Genomic DNA, 21,248 nt, shown 5'->3' on the forward strand with positions numbered 1-21,248 from the left:
TGGCACCACAGGAAAGACAGTGGGTTGAAGCACCTTGAGATCATCCATAAGCAGCCTGATATCTCCTTGGAAAAATCCTATTTTAGCTCCATGACAGAGCATCACACACTAGAGCGGTAAACAGAAATAATCAACATTTTATCATTGCAGCAGGGATTATACAAAACACACACAGACACATAAGGCTTTGGTCTTAGTATTTCAGAGAAGTTTCCAGAAATCTTAACGTTCCTAAACATAGGTAGCTTTTTAAAAAATGTTCTTGCATCTTTCAGTCATTGTACAACATAGAAATGTGGTATCTCTCATGATCATCCTGAAAATGAAGGCTCTAGCAAGAAACCAATGTATGTTGTTTTTTAATAAATTTTTTATTTTTCGAATAAATTTTTTTCAATTACAGTTGGCACACAATATTATATTAGTTTCAGGTGTAAAACATAGTGATTAGACATTTATATAACTTACAAAGTGATGACCACGACAAAAATAGTACCCATCTGATACCATACATTGTTATTACAATATTATTGACTATATTCCTTATGCTATACTTCACATTCCCGTGACTATTTTGCAACTACCAATTTGCACTTCCTGATCCCTTTCCCTTTTCCACCCACCCCTCCTACCTCTCTCCCATCTGGTAACTATCAAAATGTTCTCTGTGTCTATGATTCTGTTTTGTTTGTTCTTTAGATTTCACATGTAAGTGCAAACATATGGCATTTGTATTTCTCTGTCTGACTTACTCCACTCAGCACAATACCCTCTAGGTCCAGCCATGTTTTTGCAGGTGGCAAGATTTCATTCTTTATTTATTTATTTATTTTTTTGTGGCTGAGTAATATTCCATTGTATATATGTACCACCTCTTCTTTATCCATTCTTCCACTGATGGACACCCAGATGCCTCCATATCACAGCTGTTGTAATGTTGCAATGAACATACGGATGTCCCTTTAAAGTAGTATTTTGGGTTTCTTCAGATAAACATCCAGAAGTGGGATTTCTGGGTCCTTCTTTGTCTTTTGTTATAGCCTTTGTTTTAAAGACTATCTTGTCTGGTATAAGTATTCTACCCTAGGTATTTTATTTTCATTTCCATTTGCATGAAATATCTTTTTCCATCCCTTTACTTTCAGTGTGTGTGTGTATCTTTCGATCTGAAGTGAATCTCTTGTAGACAGCATGCGTAAGGGTCTTGTTTACTTATCCATTCAGCCACCCTATCTTTTGATTGGCTCATTTAATCCATTTGCATTTAAAATAATAAATGATATGTAGTTATTGCCAATTTATTCATGTATATATTTCATATATATACTTCATATATATATTTCACATAAATATACTTCATATATATATTTTTCACATAAATATACTTCATATATATATACACACATATATATATATGTGTGTGTATATATACATATATATTTTTTTCCTTCTTCTTAAAAAAGTCTCTGTAACATTTCTTCTAATACTGGTTTGGTGTTAATGAACTCCTTTAGCTTTTTCTTGTCTGGAAAGCTATTTATCTGTCTTTCAATTCTAAATGACAGCTTTGCTGGGTAGATTAATCTTGCTCGTAGGTGCTTGCTTTTCATCACTTTGAATATTTCAACCAATCCCTTCTGTCTTGCAAAGTTTCTGTCGAGAAATCAACTAACAGTCTTATGAGAGCTCCTTTGTAGGTCACTAACTGCTTTTCTCTTGCTGCTTTTAAGATTCTTTCTTTAACATTTGGCATTTTAATTAGATGTGTTTTGGTGTGGGCCTCTTTGGGTTTATCTTGTTTGGGACTCTCTGCACTTCATGGGCGTGTATGTCTATTTCTTCAGCAAGATAGGAAGTTTTCCATCATTATTTCTTCAAATAGGTTTTTAATTCCTTTCTCTCATCTTCTGGTACTCCTAGGATGTGAATGTTGGTACACTGATGTCCCAAAGGCCCCTTAAACTATCCTAACTTTTTTGGATTCTTTTTTTCCATTTGCTGTTCTGATTGGGTGTTTTCTACCTTACCTTCTAAATCACTGATTCGACCTTCTGCTTCATTAATCTACTATTGATTCCCTCTAATGTAGTCCTCATTTCAGTTACTGTATTCTTTATTTCTGACGAGTTCTTTTTTGTGTTTTCCATCTCCTTGTTAAACTTCTCATTGAGTTCATGTACTCTATCCCAAAGTTCATTGAGTATCCTTATAACCAGTGTTTTGAACTCTGCATATGGTAGATTGTCTGCCTCCATTTTGTTTAGTTCTTTTTCTGGAGCTTTGTTCTTTCATTTGGGGCATGTTTCTTTGTCTCATTTTGGCTGCCTCCCTGTATTTGTTTCTATGCATTATGTAAAGTTGCTATGTCTCAGTAGAGTGGCCTTATGTAGTAGATGTCCCATGGAGCCCAGTGGTGCAGTCTTCCCGGGTTACCTGAGCCAAGTGCTCCAGGTGTGTCCCTTTATTTGAGTTGTGTGTGCCCACCTACTGTAGTTGAGCTTTGGTTGCTGTCTGCACATCAACGGGAAAGACTGCCCCTTAGGCTGATTGGTTTAAGGACTGGTCATGAGGGGCTCACCTTATAGAGTAGGGTTCACTTTAGTGGTGCTCTGGTGCCTGGCTAGTTTGCCCTTTGGGTGTGTCATCCTCAAATGTATTCCTGGGTGGTACTCCGGCCAATGGTCGTGCTGGCCCTAGGGCCTTCTGGGAGGGGACCCACCATAGGCCAAGTTCAGCCTTCAGCCGCAGCCTGTATACTGCCTAGGGCCACCTAGCAAGAGTCACCAAGCAATCTGCAGATGGCTACCACCCATGTGGGCTTAGAGGAGCCTTGAGAGGCCAAGCAAGAAGCCGAGGGCGGCTGCTGTTAGTGATGGGTTTGGGACTGCTCAGCAGGCAGTATGGGGCATGCCAAGGCCAGATGCTACTTATTTAGATTTTGCGAACCTTTGAGAGATTTTAAGGAAGTCTGCAGCATGAGTCAAGACAGGCCATTTGTATGGAAAAGCCCCTGGAGGCAGCATGGGTGGGCCCGCAAGATGGGAGGGGTGGGGTCTCAGGGAATCACTTGGTTGGGTGAATGGTATTAGCCAGGTTGATGGAGACTCAGATATGGCAGCTGCCTACATCTGCATGCTGGGAGGCTGAAAGGTTCAACAAATGAACAGTAGAATCTGCCAGCACTTCTGTCTGGGAGAAAGCTGTCTCTCCAACCCTTGCCCTGAAGGCAGACAATTCAGTTCCTCCCCATATGTCCCTAGCACTTTTTGAGCAGCTGCCCCAGAGCTGGAGCTCAGAGCAAGCAAGTCCATCAGTGAGTAAGTCCCTGTGTGGGATTTAAGAGGAATGTCTGTAACTCTCACAGCTTTGTCTCACTCAGCCACAATTTCCACTGGTTTTCACAGCCAGAGGTTGTGGGGACTTCTCTTCCTAGAACACTGAGCTGGAAATCCCAGTGTGGGGTCAGGAGCCCCCAGTCCTCCTGGGGGACTTCTGCAGCCACGATAACCCTCCCAATTCTCAACCACCACACGCAGTTGTGAGACCAGCACATTTTGCGTCTCCGCCCCTCCTGCAAGTCTTAAAGTGGCCTCTTATGTATGTCCCCAGTTGTAGGACTTTTGTTCAGCCAGATCTCAGGCGACTCCCAGTGATGGCTGTTCTGTAGTTTAGTTGTAATTCTGATGTGGTCATGAGAGGAGGCAAGCACAGTGTCTACCTACTATGCCATCTTGACCAGAAGTCCAGTGTATGTTGGTTTTGATGATGATCATAGAGGTTCTGCTATTTTAGCTTCATAATAAATAATCTGTTGACTGAATGACATGGTATTCTATAATGCAATATTTTTAGTCTTTCCGAAACTTTAAGTCTAATTTATTCTAAAAACGAAAACTTAGCTACTTACCTACAGTCCAAGCTTATTAAAGTCTCATCTTCTTTTATTCAAATCTAAAAATTTCTAAAAAGCCACTGAATATGTTGCAGTTGGGACACTAGGACATCTAATACCAGTGTGGCTTGTCATTTAACTATAATCTTTTGCATGTTTTTCTGTCAGATGCAAATGTAATGGCAAGCCACATGCATTTGGCAAGTAGTCTGCCTCTTTTAAATTTTAAGAACAGAGGTTCAAAAGATGATGCGACGGAAGTACAAACAGTCTCAGGCTTGAAAGCAGAAACCACTAGAAAGATACATTGCAGTTCATTGTTTAAAAATTAAAGCTTGAGAGGTTTTGTCCAGTGTGCCCTGCCTTCCAGGAACACTTCTAAAACTATAGTCAGGTACATGTGGTCCATTATCAACTCATTTGAGATCACTGGATAAACTCACAAGATCTCCTGAGGTGTGCAGGAAGCAGAAGTAACAGCTGGAAGATGGGATCTAATGATCCTTGATCCTTTAGGGGTAAGTAATTCCTATAGTGCAGCAAGCAGCCAATCAAAGGGTGGATTCTCTGTTGGTCACCTCTGTGACATCTACTACAGGGCCTGGCATATGGCTGGTGCTTAATAAGTATTTGCTAAATGAATGAATGGTGCCCATTGTTTTTCCTATAAATATATAATCCAAAATTGTCCAAGAAAGAAAAAAGTTGGTTCTTGACTAGTTTTTAAACTAGTCACACAATTGTGTACAGGGAGCCCAGGCAAGATCATCCTGCTTTTCCAAGGTCACTTAGAATTTTGGTGAAAAAAACTAATCTTAAAGTAACTTGTATATTATGAACAAGCACAATCAAAAATTGAGACATCTCACAGAGCGGATGTCTCACAATACATAGAACTGTATTCATAAAAATTCTACTTTTACAGTTAATCTTTCTGGAATCATGTCCACACTCATATCCTTCAAAAGTTTGAGCTTCTAATTTTAAAATGAATGATTAAAGTTCAACTATCCAGACCCAGAAAATTATAATCTTTTAAATAATTAGTGCCATTTCTAAAATGGGGCTCAGCAAAGATTAAATTCAGGGATAACAGTGTACACATCAAACTTACCTTCATCACCTGTTCATACATGTGTGCAAATGGTAAAAATGAAATGTGTAAGTCACTGGCATTCAGGCCAAGTACTTTCTGTAAAACACAATGACTTAGTAGAACACAAACAAACAAGCAAGCAAGAAAAACCTCAATTGTCTTACCTCGACAACTCTCTCAAACATATGAGCAAGAGGCAAGAAAGAGATCAAGGTATCATCTGGAGAAGGATTGACAGTATTCTGTAAGCAAAGACACCAGAACGGCAGAAAAGCATTATGATTTCCAATAAGTTTCCAATATATTTCAGAGCATATAACCCCTTAACACTAAGGAGAAATAGCTTTTGCTAACGGTCTGCAACTACTTCTCACCAAAGAATGAAATGAAAGGCAATACTTAAATTATTCAAAGAGTAGAGGTCATTTCTAATGACAAAGTAAATCTACTCAGGACTTTGGTCAAAATAAAAATTTGCACAAATGTTAAGGGATCATGTGCTCTAAACATTTAGTATTTCAAAGTTATAGTACCCTGCTAACCAGGAACCCTAATTCCACCTAAAGATAAGAAATAATCCAATACAATGTAAGATAGCATATTATGTTATAGAAATGTAAGATCCAATTCAACATAAGATAGCATTTTACGCTGTAATGGAAAAAAGGGAGAGAAGATAAGAAAAATTAGATTTCCAAGTTCCTCTTATTTACAGTATGAGTGCATCTTGAGTATTTTAGTTTGTTCAACATAACAGCTCCCCAAGTTCATATGCTGAAGCCCTAACCCAATGTGACTGTATTTGGAGATAGGGCCTTTGGCGAGGTGATTGAGGTTAAATGAGGTCATCAGGGTGGGACCCTGATCCAGTTGGGCTGGTGTCCTTGTAAGAGGAGGAAAAGATACCAGAGACCTCTCTCTTATTCTCCTTGTGCACACAGACGAAAGGTCACGTGAGGCACAGTGAGAAGGTGACAGTCTACAAGCCAAGCATAGAGCCCTCAACAGTAACCAAATATGCCAGCACTTTGATCATGAATTTCTTGCCTCCAGAACTCTGAGAAAATAAATGTCTGGTGTTTAAGCCACTCAGTCTGTGCTATTTTGTTATGGCAGTCCAAGCAGACTAAGACACTTGGATAGCAAACTTTGAGATTACAGGAAGTCAATTGAAATTCGAGGCTTTAATCTTTTTCATAAAATGGAAGTCCAATTGACCAAAACAAATAATAACGATTATAATAATAAATAACAATAATAATTCAAAAACTTCCAGCAGCACTTAACATTTCATTGTTAACTTAAAGAAATTATTTTTACCACACTGGAATAGTAGATAAAAAAGGAGAGTCATTTCTCCTCTGCCCTTTCCTGGAAAGATTTATAAGGTAATATCCAAATGAAATTTTACTGTATAAAAGTCATAATAAATTCTGTCAATTCACTTAATGGTCACAAGCAGGACTTAGAGATTAGGTCCACAATGAAAACTATTTGAGTAAACTGCTTATAAAGTTCAGACCGTATCTATATTTCAGAGAGTGTTTCAAATATAGCATTGGCTTGACATGGTGGGGCTGCCTTTACCACTTTCATTCCTGAAGCCTAATATCAACCAATGACTATGAAGGAAGATGACAACATCCCAAAAGTTTACCTCTGTCATTTTCACAAAAGCTGAACAGTCGCTCACTAAATTTCGATGTGTGATCATTGCTCCTTTGGGGTTGCCTGAGGAACACATATGAGCAGAATGAAGTTAGAAAACAGAAACTCCATCCAAGAATGACAGAAATTAAGGGAGCCCAGAAACTCTGTATAATTAGGGCCTCAAATGCCTCTATTGTTAGGTACACGCAGGAAAGCCAAACGTTGAGTAACATTAAATTCCTGAGCAATCTGAAATCCTTTAAATGAAAGTTATTATCTTAAAGGATCTTTGTTAATATGGGCAAGTTTTAGAGGGTATGTGACAATAAGAAAAGAAAAACCAGGGATTTTCCTATTTCTGTAAGTCATTGAAACAATCTGCCTCAGGAAAATGGATTAAGTGTAGCCTTCAATAAATGTTTGAGGAGATATATGGCACTCTTCAGATTCTGAGAATGTCTTATAAGACGGTGCTTGAATCACTTCTGTTTCTCCTGCTTTCAGTCCTTTTATAGTCCAAGTAAGTCATCCCAAAAACGGGACAAGGAGTATATACTTCCAGATACCACGCAGAAGTACTTCTATTGCAAAACTTACCTGTAGTTCCACTTGTGAAACAAATTACTGCAAGATCTTCAGGTGCTGGAGGCTATGGCACATTAAAAAAGGGGTGGTGAGGGGTGGGGAACAGCATAAATCAGAATAGAAAAGCGTAAACCATAAGACATTACCCAAGATTTCTACTATTCTCCAAGATGATTAGATACTGGAAGCTACACACAGGGCTGCGGCAGGATACTTACCTTGGGCTTTCGTCTGTTGGCTCTTCCCAGGTCCTTAATTAGAAAAGAAAAAAATCTTAAATGGAAACATTTTCTAAATGTAAAGAACAAGGTCACGTCAAGTCATTTCAAGCTGACTTTACTATGGGATTCACTGACAGCTGGCTCAAAGACAGCATAAATTTCCAAAAAATAAACTCCGGCAACTTAACCTGAACCAAAAAAAAAAATTTATCCATTGCTCTAAGAAGCCTTTTTCCAGTTGTCTTCCTTTTACACAACTATATAAATGGTATTAGGACTAGCCTTTGAAATAAATAGGATTTACTCAAATCGATATATTTCTTGTCCCCACTTCCGCTTCCTATTATGACCTTTAACAAAGCCTAGCTCTTAACCATCATCAAAGAACTGCAGATGCCGGGCACCTTCCCCAAATCAGAGCACAGCACGATATGCAATCAGCCAGTTCTGCATAACTAATACCTTCAACATGGAGAGAAAAATCAGTCTCCGCCAGATTTAAATGCTAGCCATTTTAGAGGCTCAAATATCTGTATGCCCCACATGGGGCAGAGAAAGGATTTGGACACCTCCAATTATAAAACAGGCCATGACAGAAGATCTAAGGCCACTTCTGAATGCACATAAAAGTTCTCAGCAGCTGGCTTCCACTTACTACCAAGGGTTCATTCTGATGTTGTTCAGTTTACTACAAGAAGGCATTCTCTGTGACCACTTCAATATCTATTAATTTTTAAATGAACTATGTTATTCTTTTCCTATTAAAATTTAACAGCTTGAGTGAGCATATAGAGTTAGCATGCCTAAAATTAAATGTTAATTAGATGGGTGTGCTCAGGGCTCAGTGAGTTTCTGTGCAACATAGTTTTAAACAGTTTTTCATCTTAATCACATTTTAAATTATTAAAAACAGGAACACTAATGTCCAAATTTAAGTCAACTAAAAGCTAAAGCAATGAGAGTTCCACCAATTTTTTTCAAAATAATCTTTATCAGATCTAAACTCCCACTCATCTATTCAAAATTCTTACATAACTTCCTGAGATTCTAATTCTTCAAAAATTGATGTTAAATAAAATAAAGCAATAGTAATATGCAATTTAGCTTTCAATTTATTGGGAACAACATTATCCAAATTAGTGGACTATTTGCCAAGAAAGTTTCACTGACTGAAACACGTCTTATATCATCATTTAGAAAAAAGGAAAGCCATCATAAAAATAAAAATTTGCTATCTTAAGGTTCCAAATGCCAAAAGAAAAACATAAACAGAAGAAAAACTGAAATCCAGTTAGTGATTAGCATGCTGCAGTATTTAAGGGTGATAAAATCTGCAACCTACTGAAAATGCATTCAATAAAAGATAGACTAATGAATGGAGGGATAGAGTGATGGATTAACATGTGATAAAGCAAATATATTAAAATGTTAATTGTAGACACTTGGTGGGGATATGTGGTCTATTGTATAATTCTTTCAACTTGTTTGTATGTTTAAAATTTTTCATAATAAAATATTGGGAAAAATGTAAAAATTCCAAACACCAATGTTTCTATTTTTGATCCTATAAAAATATACATTAATATAAACTTGATCATATGATCAACCATAAAGTGAATTTTAAAGGTTTCTTAAAAACTTAGTCTTTGCTTACAACATTAAAAATATATATATAAATCATATCACACAGGTAAGTGTAATGTCTTACAAAGATTTTAATATAAACTTTATAATCTTCAGTCATTTATCTAAATTGTTTAATCTTAAAATTACTTCTTTATCATATAGTGGTCAAAAAAGACAAAAAACTTTCTTTGTGTGTGGAGGGTGGGTAGGGAGAAGGAGGAAAGATGGAGAAAAAGATTACGTTATTGTGAAAGGGGATCACGAGTGAAAAAAAAAAGTGGGGAGGTGCTTGGTAAAAAGCTGGCTAAAAACCTAGTTTAACAATACAGCACATCCATTAACTCTTATGGACGCATGTTCTGCGCTACCATGTGTGCGTGCGTGTGTGCATGCGTGTGTGTGTGTGCGTGTGTATGGCAGAAGGCTCTGTCAGAACAAATAACAGTTTCTCTGTGACTACTAACCTCCCCAGGAAAGGTTTTATAAATCCTTATTTGTAGCCTCAAATTCTTTTTAGAACCACCATAAATAAATTTTAAAAACCCTATTTATAACAATTCTAGGAAAACACTATTAACATTTTCAGAAAGAGAATGACTTAATCTATTTAGCCTATTACTTCCTATGATGCGTACATAACCAGATCGTCCTCCTGCCAGCAACTTAAGATTGAACTCTAATCCAAGGCCAATGGGAAAAAGCAGCCTCTTAGATGAGATAATGTCAAACAACCAATTTAAATATGGACCACACTCATTTTCCTAGAATGATTACCTTTAAAGTTGTGATAAATGTGAATCTGAAGAAATTTAATATGAAAATAAACCAAACCAACATCTATGCTGGAAATTCACCAGGACTCTATAAATTAACCTGGGAAAAAGAATAAGGAGGCACATGTCTACACCTGGCTCCATTTTAGAGACAAATCAGTAAGTAAAAGGCATTAAGGCCCAAGGAAGACCCACAAACTTAAATCTCATCTGAATCTCAAATTCATATTTCCAGCATTTATTGACGTGGCTTGTCAGAGATCTAAAATAAATATGTGTGCACTGCAATTCCCTTTATGAGAGGACTTTCTGTAAGACGTGATGCATTAACTCTGGGCATCAATGTAGAATTTTTTCCAGTAATGAGACAGGAGTTTCTATTGTCTCTCTTTCACAGGATGCGAGACGACTGGCCAGAAGTGAATTGCATGGTTGCACTGGAGACCACGTTTCAGCCAAAATGACCTCCGGGAAACCCTCCAGAAGCGGGCGAGGCAAAAGGACTCACCTCCAGCGCCTTCATGCTGATGATTTCCACCCCACACTTCTTGCCCCGTTCCAAAAGATCACTGTCATAAGAGTCCATGAGTACTATGATTCTAAGGCCTGGAGTTAACTTATTTTCGACACCTTCTAATAACATGTTGGCCTTCCCTGGCTTGTCAACAAAAATCACAGAGAGTTCAGCTGGAAATGAAGAGATACAGTGAGGAATTAGTTCTAGGATATGAAGAGTTTGACTGGATGATATCTGACACCAGATTACTTTAAGTATTACATTAAATAGAAAGATAGATGGACGTTTAAATATAAAATCGCTATCAAATCAAATATAAGCAAATGTAAAGTCACCGAATCTAACCAATAATGAGACCAATGTCCACCCAAAGACCACAGACGTACCTTTGTTGACTATGTAGGTAATTGCTTCGGTTCCAAAGGTATCATAAATGGGAACGACCGCCATTGAAAAAGCAAAGCATCCCTGTTCAATGATGACCCACTAAACAGACAGTAAAGGTTGGGAAGAGAAAACGAGATGTCATCACAGAACCACTACAAGGATTTAAAGTGGAAATACCAGATATAGCAAAATTGACATTTGTATATCTACTACTATATGCCAGGCACCATGAAGGATGCATAATGAGAACACTTGTCCCCTTCTTGAGAGGGAAGTGCAATTTACCTGAAGAACTGAGGCAAACGTGAAAGGATAATTAACAATACAAGACAGTGACCTACTCAGAGCCCAGACCAGCTACCTTTGTGGGGGAGGTAACTGAGCTTGCCCTTTGCAAGAGCACAATTCGGACAGATGGAGAGAAAGGTAAGGCAACCCCAACAATGAGGGCTGCAGGGTCAAAAACAGGGAGGTCAGTAAGCAACGGGCTGGCATGGATGCCCCAGCAGGGAGTGGGGAAGAGCAAGGCTGGAGGTGGGCAGGAATGAGCCTGTGCTCTCATCCCCAGGCAATGCACAGCCACTGAGGGCTTCTGTGGGGTCTGAGGAAGATCATTCTGGCAGCAGTGTGCAGTAAGGCCTGGGACTAAAGGAAGGAGGGACACACTTGTCTAACAGGAAAATCATTCTGGCAAAATCTCCCCAGGAAAGGGATGAAGGAAGAAAGTGATAGAGGTCATTTGGCCTCCAAACTTGGCAGCCACATTAGCAACTGATCTACCTACAAGGCAAATGTGGCAAGATCCTCAAAGTCATCCGTTATCTTCAGCTGCAGTTCTTAACCCTCTGCAGAACTGACAGGACACAGATAAAGGCACAGCTGCCATGGGAAGGAAGCATAATCCGCTCACATTCACTTGGCCTGCAAGTGTTTTTCCTCCTTCCCCCGTCCCCTGGAAACCAATTTCAAGCTGCCAACAGGGAGGGAAAGCCCAAGCTCCTTAGGCAGTTATATGTGACATATGTGAGCCTCTCTTGTACCGTGTCCTGCCACTCCAAGCTCTCCCATGTTAAAATGCTTCATTCCTCAACATGGACATGTTGCTTGATGACAGCATTCCCTTGACTTCCCCACCTTCACTCCCATCAAGACTCCACTCAGCTGCCACGTCCAGGAAGTGCCCTTTGACTGAGCTCCCATAATCCTCTTGCCCTCTGTCCACGCTTGGCATGTTACAGAGAAAGCACCAGCTTATGGGGCTCTACACAGTAGCTCACAAAGAGGATCCAAGTCACTGATGTACTTTGGTGCCTCGCACAGTGTCTGGCATATAGTAGGTGCTCGATAAATGTCTGTTGACTTGACTCATAATTATAGGAAGGAAACTACTCCTTGAAGAAATTTGTGCCCTAATTATAGACTCATTAGGTTCCACTAAAACAAAAATTCCAGGTATGCTCATTTGAATGGCTTTCACTTCAAATGAAAGAAACTAAATTTCATGAGCCTAGTCATGGTCCAGCTGTGGAAAATGCTGTTTTTCCCTTAACAGGACATAAAACTCTAAGAAGCTATTCTAATTTAAAAAACAGTCAGTAGCACAAGGATTGAACCAACATGACTTTTGGACATAACTAGACCTAAAAATCAATTTCTTCAAGCCAGGTACTTGAACTCTTCCAAGACGGCTATACTGTGAATTTATTCACTAATATTACAAGCAATACCCTTAAAAGAGCTTCTCATTTAAATTTCCTTTAATACAATGGTTTACAGAAGCACCATGTCTGGGCCTTGATAGCTAAGTAACAGACTGTGTCTAAATTAAGGCCAGCTCAAGATGAGGCACTTTCCCTGCTGTCTGTGGTATTTTAAACTCTGCAAACTGATCAGAAGGAAAACTCATACCTTTCAGAAGGAAAAGACGAGTTTGCTACTGACAACACTGTACCCCAGTTTCTCTGTACTTTATTAAGGCTACTTTTCGAATCACAGATGTCACCCGTAAATAGAAGATTTCTTTGTAAGGATTTTGTTTGGGGACCTGGTTTAATAATTTTTACAAATAATTTTTTTAAGTGATTTTTTTTTTTAATCCACTTTAGGCTAAGCAGGTGCAACTTTCTAAGCAGTAACACAAAGCCATATCTCAGTAGAAAGCAGACCACAAAATCTGGTCTCAAGCAAAAGTAGGTGTGGACCTTGATTGGCTCTTCTATCTGAGAACTCGTAAAACCATGGACAGTCGGTGCCTAACAATTAATACCTCAGGTCTGTTTTGAGCAAAGATGCCAACGAACTGATCTGGGGAAGCCTTGAAGCCCTTCTGGATCAGCGCGGAGCCCACACACTCTGACATTTCCGCAACCTAAAATGGGAGGAAGACCAGGAAGAGTATCAGGCCCAACTTAAGGAACAAAGCTAACTGGGTGACAGCCAAGTCTAACGTCTCAGCCAGCAGGCGGCACTGCATGGAGAAGAACAGGTATTCCTTTAGTTACACATTTTTGTACAACACAAAGTTTTACTTACCAGAACTCACCCTTAAGAGAACTGATTACAAAATTCCTTCTGCAAAGCAATAGGAATTTTGCCAGGTCACAATTATATTATACTTCAGGGTTTCTTACCCAGTTCTATTTTATACTTTAGTTTTACAAAATCTTATAACATTATAAAAGTAATACAGGGACACAGGATTTTTATTTTTTTTTTGTATTTATAAAGAGCAGTAAAGCAGCCAAAACTTGTCATTTGGTTAAACACAAAAGCAGCAAGTTTTGGGGAGACCTTTAAAAAACATAAGAAACAAGTTCTTATCATTAGGCTGTCCAACTCCATTCTTTAAGTTATTCTTAAAATAATCTTAGAAGGAGGTTTTAAATTTTTTTAGAGCTATATATATCAAAATTATCCAGTCACAAAATTCTGTGGGACAAAAGACCAATGGCTGGGTGGTTAAGTACATGATGGTAAATCTCTGAGAAAATGCCATGCATCTAGTAAACATTACAATTATGAAATCCATATCAAGCTTAGAATATCTGTAACAATTTTAAGTAAAATAATTACAAAAATGCATACTATCATTACAACAAAGGAAAAATAGTGGATTTATAAAAATTAGGCAGGGCTCTATATACTTGTCCCCATATTTTTCCCATTCCTGCCCCAAAGTAACTAAAAAAAGCTTGTAAATCTGAGAATTTGGAATTATTTTCTTAATACTCTCAATTGAATTTTCAAGAGCACTTTTAATTCACAACCACACCAGCAGCAGATAAAGCCACACCTATCCCCACCCCCAAGCCCTGTTGGTTCTGGCACATGGTGTCATCCCCTGCTCTGCTTATGGGAGTGAGAGCTGACACTGGTGAGGTGACAGCAAGCATATCATTAGGTATGCTTATTACCTACATACCCCATGCACTATTTTACAACTCTTGTTTGCATTTAAGGGATGGGAACCTGTGAAATGCCTGCAGTGGTTTGCAAAGCTTATTGGGAAAATATGCATGCATTTATATCTCTAGAAAGAGGGTCCATACTTTCTTCAAAATACCTCCAAGGGGATGCTAGCCTCTCAAAAGTCTGAATCATTGGGGTAGTGGAAGAAATGACCTAAATGTACAAATCCAAAGTTGGCTTCAGCTAAGTTTAGTTTATATCTTCACCAGTCTCTGACTAAAACATACAATATATAGATTACCACCTTCAGAAACCTCAGGGATTTTCAATCTGCTTTGAAAAACTCAATCTGAAATGGAGGTGTCTTCTCTCTCCCAGCTGACTCACAAGAGAATATGGGAATATGTTACCGTGCATAACTAACAGAAGTAATCCAGAAAGCACTTGGGAATTCTGTGAGGCCCGAAGACCGTCATGCAATGTTATATGTCCAACACACATAAACTATTTTTACACCACATGCAAAAATGAAGGAATCTTGAAAACTACTATTCAGACACTACTTTTTGGCTCTGGTAAAGCAAAATAAGAACAGTGAAACTCCTCCAGTCACCTGAGCTACACAGCTCTTCACTCCTTCTACAAGAAGGGTATAACTAGCTGTTTTGCCTCTTTGTGCCCTCTCTCACTTCTCGCTCGCGCACGCTCTCTCTCTCTCTCTCTCTGGACATTTTGGATGCTATATGTTTATCTTCAAGCTCTGAGCCAGTGTGGCACATACACTCTGGATAGACCTTCCAGCCCTGACATTAATTATAGAGAGGGAGAGAGAGGGGTGGGGAGGGAGAGAGAAAGGAAAAGAGGGAAGGAGTGAGGGAGGGGTGGGCCAGAGACAGACAGAGAGACCCAAGAAAGCCTTTTGCATTTTGCTGATTCTCAGATGAGGGAAGGGAAGAAAATGTGTGTTTTGGTCTAGAGAACGCATAGAGCTGCCTTTGTGGCTCCTAATGACAACTCCTTCACATACGCACCCCAGTACACACCAACTACTAAAAGCATGTCCACGTGAAGCATGGAGAGAAGAAGTTCATTTGTATTCACAAATGTCACAGGATTACCTGCTCCTAGAGCAGGGAGCCATTTCCTGTACAGCTTGCTGGAGATAAAAGGAAGCGAAGCTGACACTCCTAGCTGCTCCTGCTGGTCCTCAGGCACTACTTGGACTGAGGAGAAGTATGGGAATGTAAATTTGTTGTAATCATGATAAAAATAAAAACAAACAGCAAGACCTTCCTGCTCAGGTACCTGCCACTCACAAACTACTACTTACACAGCTATAGCCACGGATCAGTTGGAACTGAAGAGTGACAAGAATAAAAACACCCACATTCCAGCTTCCTTTGTGTTTATAAACAACACAGGTGTTGTCTCTGAATATCTGTGCTGCTCTCTATGGCGGCCTTGGGGTTAAATGTCACACCAGTCCTGAGTTGGTCATGATGCACTGAAGAGCCCTACACCTGATGGCAGAGACTTTACTTCTGGTCCTAGTTCTGCCACTAACCAGCTGGGACCTTGAGCCAAGTCCCATCCTTTCCTGGAGTGTGTTTTCCTCATTTACAAAATGAGAGGGTTACTCTACATTGGGGCTTTTAAATTTTTCTAGAACCTTTCAAGTCACAGAGGAATAATCTTATCGCCCCACAGCATCTGGGAGGAGTGTCACCGGTTTCAAGCATACTTCTAGTATTTTATCTTCGAAATGATAATATCCTCCACAACGCATTCACTTCATTTCCAAAATAAAGTGCTCTAAAGTACCAGCTCAATTATTTAACTAGTTTTCCCAAAATCTTTGTGTCAGACTTCTCCATTTGCAGCACATACACTCTGTAGAGACTTTCTAGCCCTGACATTAATTACTGCTCCAAGAACTGACATACGTAAGCATTACAGCTTGCATGAGGCGTCCACAGAGCTAGAACACTCACCTGCTTGTATGAAAGCCATTCATAGGGTTGGTCTGGCTTCCGAGAGCCTAAACAAGGCCCATTATCTAAAGAAAGAAAAAAGGAAAGAAAAAACAAAGAATGGGTGCAACGTGCATTAATATTCCAATTTGTATTCCACCTCAGTCCACAAAGTATCAGGTAGACTATAGTGGTCATCCAATTAGAAATAATGAGTTCAGATGGGAAATGTTTTCTCTCTGGGTTTTGGCCTGATTTTTCACTTGCTTATTTATTTCTATTTTGTTTCTTAAGTGGGGCAGGGAAGGAGGAAAATGAGAGGAGAGAAGGCAAATATAAGTTTTAAGGACACTCAACTTGTGAATTCTTCAATACCTTATTGGTTTAGAAAGGAATTAGTAGCTGAGTGGTAGAGATCTTGATATGGGTTTTCAGAAGTATTCTTCAAAATTTCTGAAAAAGCTTAAAGCATTCTAACTCAGAATGAGAAAGGGGAAATATAATTTTTTTTAAGTTTCCAACTTTTGATGATCAAAGGTATCAGGAATCACCTGGAATTCTAATTACATAGGTGAAACTCTGATTGCAAAGAAATAAAAATGAAAAAAAGATGCAAATGAGGGAAAATTAGGGGGCATTTGTGAAAACAAAAGTCAAGAAATGTCAGGATATGTCCTGATTCCAATTTAGGTACCTATTAATCAGAAAGAAAGAAAATCCATTTTAATTATCCATACTAAAGGCTAGGACAGTAATAAACGTAACTGTAAATCATTTATATTTGGAATTATACAAGTTTCTTTCTAAAGATTAATAACTGTAAATCATTTATATTTGGAATTATACAAGTTTCTTTCTAAAGATTAATAACTGTAAATCATTTATATTTGGAATTATACAAGTTTCTTTCTAAAGATTAATCCCAAGCTAACTTTGTGCTCAGTCTGTAGCTGTTGAAGGGAAAAGCTATGTCCACTTGAAAAAAAAAGCTGCCACGTTTAGACGATGAGTCAACCACGTACAAGAATGTTTCCTAATTGGAAACACAGGCTCTACTACCAGCTCCATGTCACATTGGGCACGTGTAGTTCCTTCTACGCGGACATTTGAAGTTGGATGTTTTGTAATCTCCCATCTGATGGAGCATCTACATTTCTTTTTTGAAACCATAACACATATGGCTTCACAGTTTTTGGTTTGAGTATCAGCTGACGTATTCAGATTTGGGTTGGGGACCTGGAGGGAGGGGGAGGGAAAGCAGAGCATGGCCCCATCTGGGGCCCTGACCAGCCTGGGCCTCCTGCAGAGAATTAGACCCTAGAAGACTGACGTGGGATGTGCTTGTGGATTCAAGGACCAGTCATGACGAGGGGGAGGACCCAGGTCATACAAGCCCACACCTTCACATTGACTTCTTGACTCTCTGATAAAAACAGAAAAGAGTGCCAAGAAGGCCCGATTCTCAGACCCGCTTCAATCCACAGGGACTGTTATAAAGACCAGGCTGCCAGTTATAAAATAAGTCCTGGGAACATAATGTACAGTATGGTGACTATAGTTAACAATACTGTACTGCATATTTGAAAGTTGCTAAGAGAGCAGATCTTAAAAGTTCTCATCACGAGAAAACAAAATTTGCAACCATGTGAGGTGATGGATGTTAACTTAGACTCATTGTGGTGATCATTTCACAATATACACAAATACGAAATCACTATGTTGTACACCTGAAACCAATATAATGTTATACGTCAATTATATCTTTAAAAAAAAAAAAAAAAAAGACCAGGCTAAATATGACACGTTCCATCAGATGTTGTTTTCAGATGAAAAAAAAAAAAAAATACATTCTCAATATGAAATAATACTATTTTATTCTTCAAGAAAAGGAACTGGCAATCTACAGCCAGAGGCCAAATCAGGCCTGCCACCTGCTTTTGTAAATACAGTGTTTTTGCAACACAGCCTCATTTATTTACATATTATCTAAGGCTGCAGTTGAACAGTTCTAACAGAGACCTGATGGCCCAAAAGGCTTAAATATTTACTATCTGGCCCTTTACAGAAAAAGTTTGCAGACTCTGTCTCTAGGACAGTGTAGTTACTTCCCAGGCTCACCTAGGAAACTTAAAAAATATACTGTACTCAGACACTACTAACAATATTTTTGATATAATTGGTCAGGGATGGGGCCTGGGACTTAGTATTTTTCGAAAGCTGCCAGGTGACAGACACTACAGTGCAGCTAGGGATGAGAACTACTGACAAACAGGGAATTCAATTTTCATAAATGGCTTCCTAGGTACAGTTTTAAAATACTAGGTTTAAAAACTCTAGGCTGGCTTTTCCCATCATTCAACAAACTCCTAACTACCTTATCTAGAGGCTGGCTTTTGCTCTCCTATAAAAGTTTAATCTTATGGTAACCCAAGAAAATTAAAGCTTAGAATAAAAAGATTCTCTGGAAAAAGAAGACTGAACTTGTTTTTCTTCAACATTCATATAAGTCTCAGAAACATTCATATAAGTCCTTCATTTTCCAAGTAGAGAAAGTGACTCCCCAAAAAGTTACATGACTTGTCTTAACATCAGGGTAGAGTCAGAAGTATAATGTAAGTCACCATACTCCTAAATAAATCCCATCCTCTGTTAACAGTGTAAAAATGTATATACACACTTACACACATACGTGCTTTCTAGTAGTGGTTAAAAAAGAACAACACATACACACACACATATATACACACACATATATATTATATATTTTTTTCATGTGGCCATATGTTAGGATGATCTACCTTACAGTTACTCTCACAAACTCTGACCCTGCTGCTAACTCTGAAGCATTCATAAATTAAATAATACAGAAGTTTATTTTCCCTTTATAGCAAGGCTTAATGAATCTGCTACAGGGATATTGGGGCAAATACATTGAACTGAGAATATAATTTTGGGCACTTCTTGCATGCAACATATTGTGGGGGACACAGAGAGCAATGGCACACAGTCCCGGACCCATAAGGAGATTACAATCTCGCTGACAATGGCAAAAACAAAAGCTAACCACCAAAAGATTTAAACAACAAAGCATGGACCCCAAGGACCAATTCTAGACAGGAACCTGTAACAAGCAAAAATAAAGAGACTAAAAGAAAAAGAGGGGCAGGGTATCCTCTCCTTCAATGAGGGTGCATTAATGGAAGACCTACTGTGTGCCAGGCTCTGTCAGTGCCCCGAGAAGAGAGGGCTACCCTATTCAAGGAGCAGCCTCTGAGGGGGACGGGGGTGCAGAAGGCCAGGAAACATCTCTCTCACTAAAGGGGCTGGTATGGAAATAGGTGAGGGATGCTGGGAAAGGGGGGAAACACGTCACTTGGAGGTAGGGGATGAAAACGATACACCAGGAAGCTTTCATAGGAAAGGTGAAATGCAATCTGAGTTTTATAAGATTAGGAAGAATATATCAAGCACCTGGGCTGGGTGTAGGAAAGAAGAGATTTTATGATTGGGGTGGGGGTAGGGGAAGTACACAAAGACATGGGATTATGAGAGAGAACAGGGGGTTGTGGCTTTGCAAGAAGTTCAGTGTGACTTGAGAGAGTACATATGGAGCTTAGAAGAGAGAAAGGAAGACAGGCACCAGATATCACGGGGTCTCTGACACCAATGTTAGTAATTAAGGGTAGTCGCACCGCTTCCTTGGGATGTCAGCGTCTATGTCTCAAGATATAAGTCTCCTGGTAGATAAGTTTAAAAAATGTTGAATCGGGCCCAATTATACAGGTCTCTTGACTGCAGGAAAAGTCAAAGCCCATAATGAGCTAATGTACGTGTGACTCTCCATAAAATATATGACATACTGAACACATATGTGACCACGGAACCCACTTTGCCCAGGGGAACATCTATCTAGAGTGGCCAGTGAGCTTTGGGACTCACTCTGGAGAAGTTATGGGAGGAGACAGGGAGACTTGAACGATACTAAAGAGGCAAGAGACGTGAACAAATATGCTTTTCTGAAGAAATACCACTCCCTCTGAATGAAAATCATTAGGCGTTAGCCACACAAATTCAGTACGATGCTCACTTGACACCTTTACACCCCTCTGGAAACCTTCATATACGGTTCTGACGTCATCGTAGAAATATTCCAGGAGCTCATCACTATCAAGTAGCGCGGATCTCCGTGCACCACCACTGCCCTATGGAAAAAGACAGAGAGAGATGAGCACATTAAAAGAAAGCATTAAAAATAAAAAGCCTAACGTGCATGCCCATGATCCCCCCGGGGGCCCCTGTGGAGTACCTGCTCACTGAGCATTTGCTGAATGGACTGAAGTATAGGATGTGACACAGAGGACCGATTTTGTGTCAGCTCTTGTGGAAATGACGTACCATTCAGTTTCACTTCCATAATGTTATCCACATTCCTTATTGTTTCATTATATTTGACTGTGTTCTTTTTGAGATTATTTCCACTCTTCTCTTTGCCAACTGCACTATAATCCATTAGGAACTTTGTTTTCTCATAGAACATCCAACAGTTGCAATCGTCAGCTACAAGATGCACGGGTATGCAGACGCATCTGTACATGTGTGTGGCGTGTGGCACTTACAGGCAGGCAGATCTGACATCGTTGTGCACCCTCTCTACACTGTCTTCATCTGTTGGCTCAGTAAGCACATCTGCTACGTACCAGAGCTCCTAACCAGTAGCAGGTGTCATCTTAAGGGGCGGTCGTTCTCAACCTGGAAGCTGCTGTGCCTTCCTGGGCCACCCAGACACTGCAAGGGTAAAACTCAACTACTATGATGCCAGAGTCTATAATTTTTTTTTTTTTAATTTTGGGGAGGGGTCTTCTCATTTGCAACGGTCAGGAAACATTTTCTTGGGGAAAATTAGGCCATGATATGAGGACTTCTGATACCACAAAAAAGGGACTGTTCAAAAGTGGGAGAGATCGTTTCTGGCTTGAGGTTCAAAGAAAAGAGTCAGGAAAGCCTTCACGAAGAAAGGCAAGGGGCTAGGTCTCAAAGGCTGTGTAGGCAGAGCTGATGGGGAAATGGGATGTATTCCAGGGGAAGACACACCATGGAGACCCTTCATAAAGAAATGATTGCTG

General features: G+C 39.4%; 1 protein-coding gene across 1 annotated transcript in view; it reads right to left on the reverse strand.

Annotated features, from left to right (window-relative positions):
- ACSL1 (acyl-CoA synthetase long chain family member 1) overlaps positions 1–21,248 on the reverse strand; it is a 64,703-nt gene that overhangs the window by 10,839 nt on the left and 32,616 nt on the right. The window contains exons 3-12 of the mRNA XM_006916377.3: positions 20,213–20,327; positions 16,147–16,211; positions 13,014–13,115; positions 10,747–10,846; positions 10,352–10,530; positions 7,442–7,474; positions 7,236–7,287; positions 6,646–6,719; positions 5,153–5,230; positions 1–108 (exon numbers count right to left, since the gene is read on the reverse strand). The exon at positions 1–108 is cut by the window's left edge and continues 42 nt beyond it. Of these exons, the coding sequence (XP_006916439.1) occupies positions 1–108; positions 5,153–5,230; positions 6,646–6,719; positions 7,236–7,287; positions 7,442–7,474; positions 10,352–10,530; positions 10,747–10,846; positions 13,014–13,115; positions 16,147–16,211; positions 20,213–20,327 (906 nt within the window). The remainder of the gene's footprint in view (positions 109–5,152; positions 5,231–6,645; positions 6,720–7,235; positions 7,288–7,441; positions 7,475–10,351; positions 10,531–10,746; positions 10,847–13,013; positions 13,116–16,146; positions 16,212–20,212; positions 20,328–21,248) is intronic.

The sequence above is a fragment of the Pteropus alecto genome, unplaced genomic scaffold (genome assembly GCF_000325575.1).
Source record: "Pteropus alecto unplaced genomic scaffold, ASM32557v1 scaffold24, whole genome shotgun sequence".
NCBI lineage: Eukaryota > Metazoa > Chordata > Mammalia > Chiroptera > Pteropodidae > Pteropus > Pteropus alecto.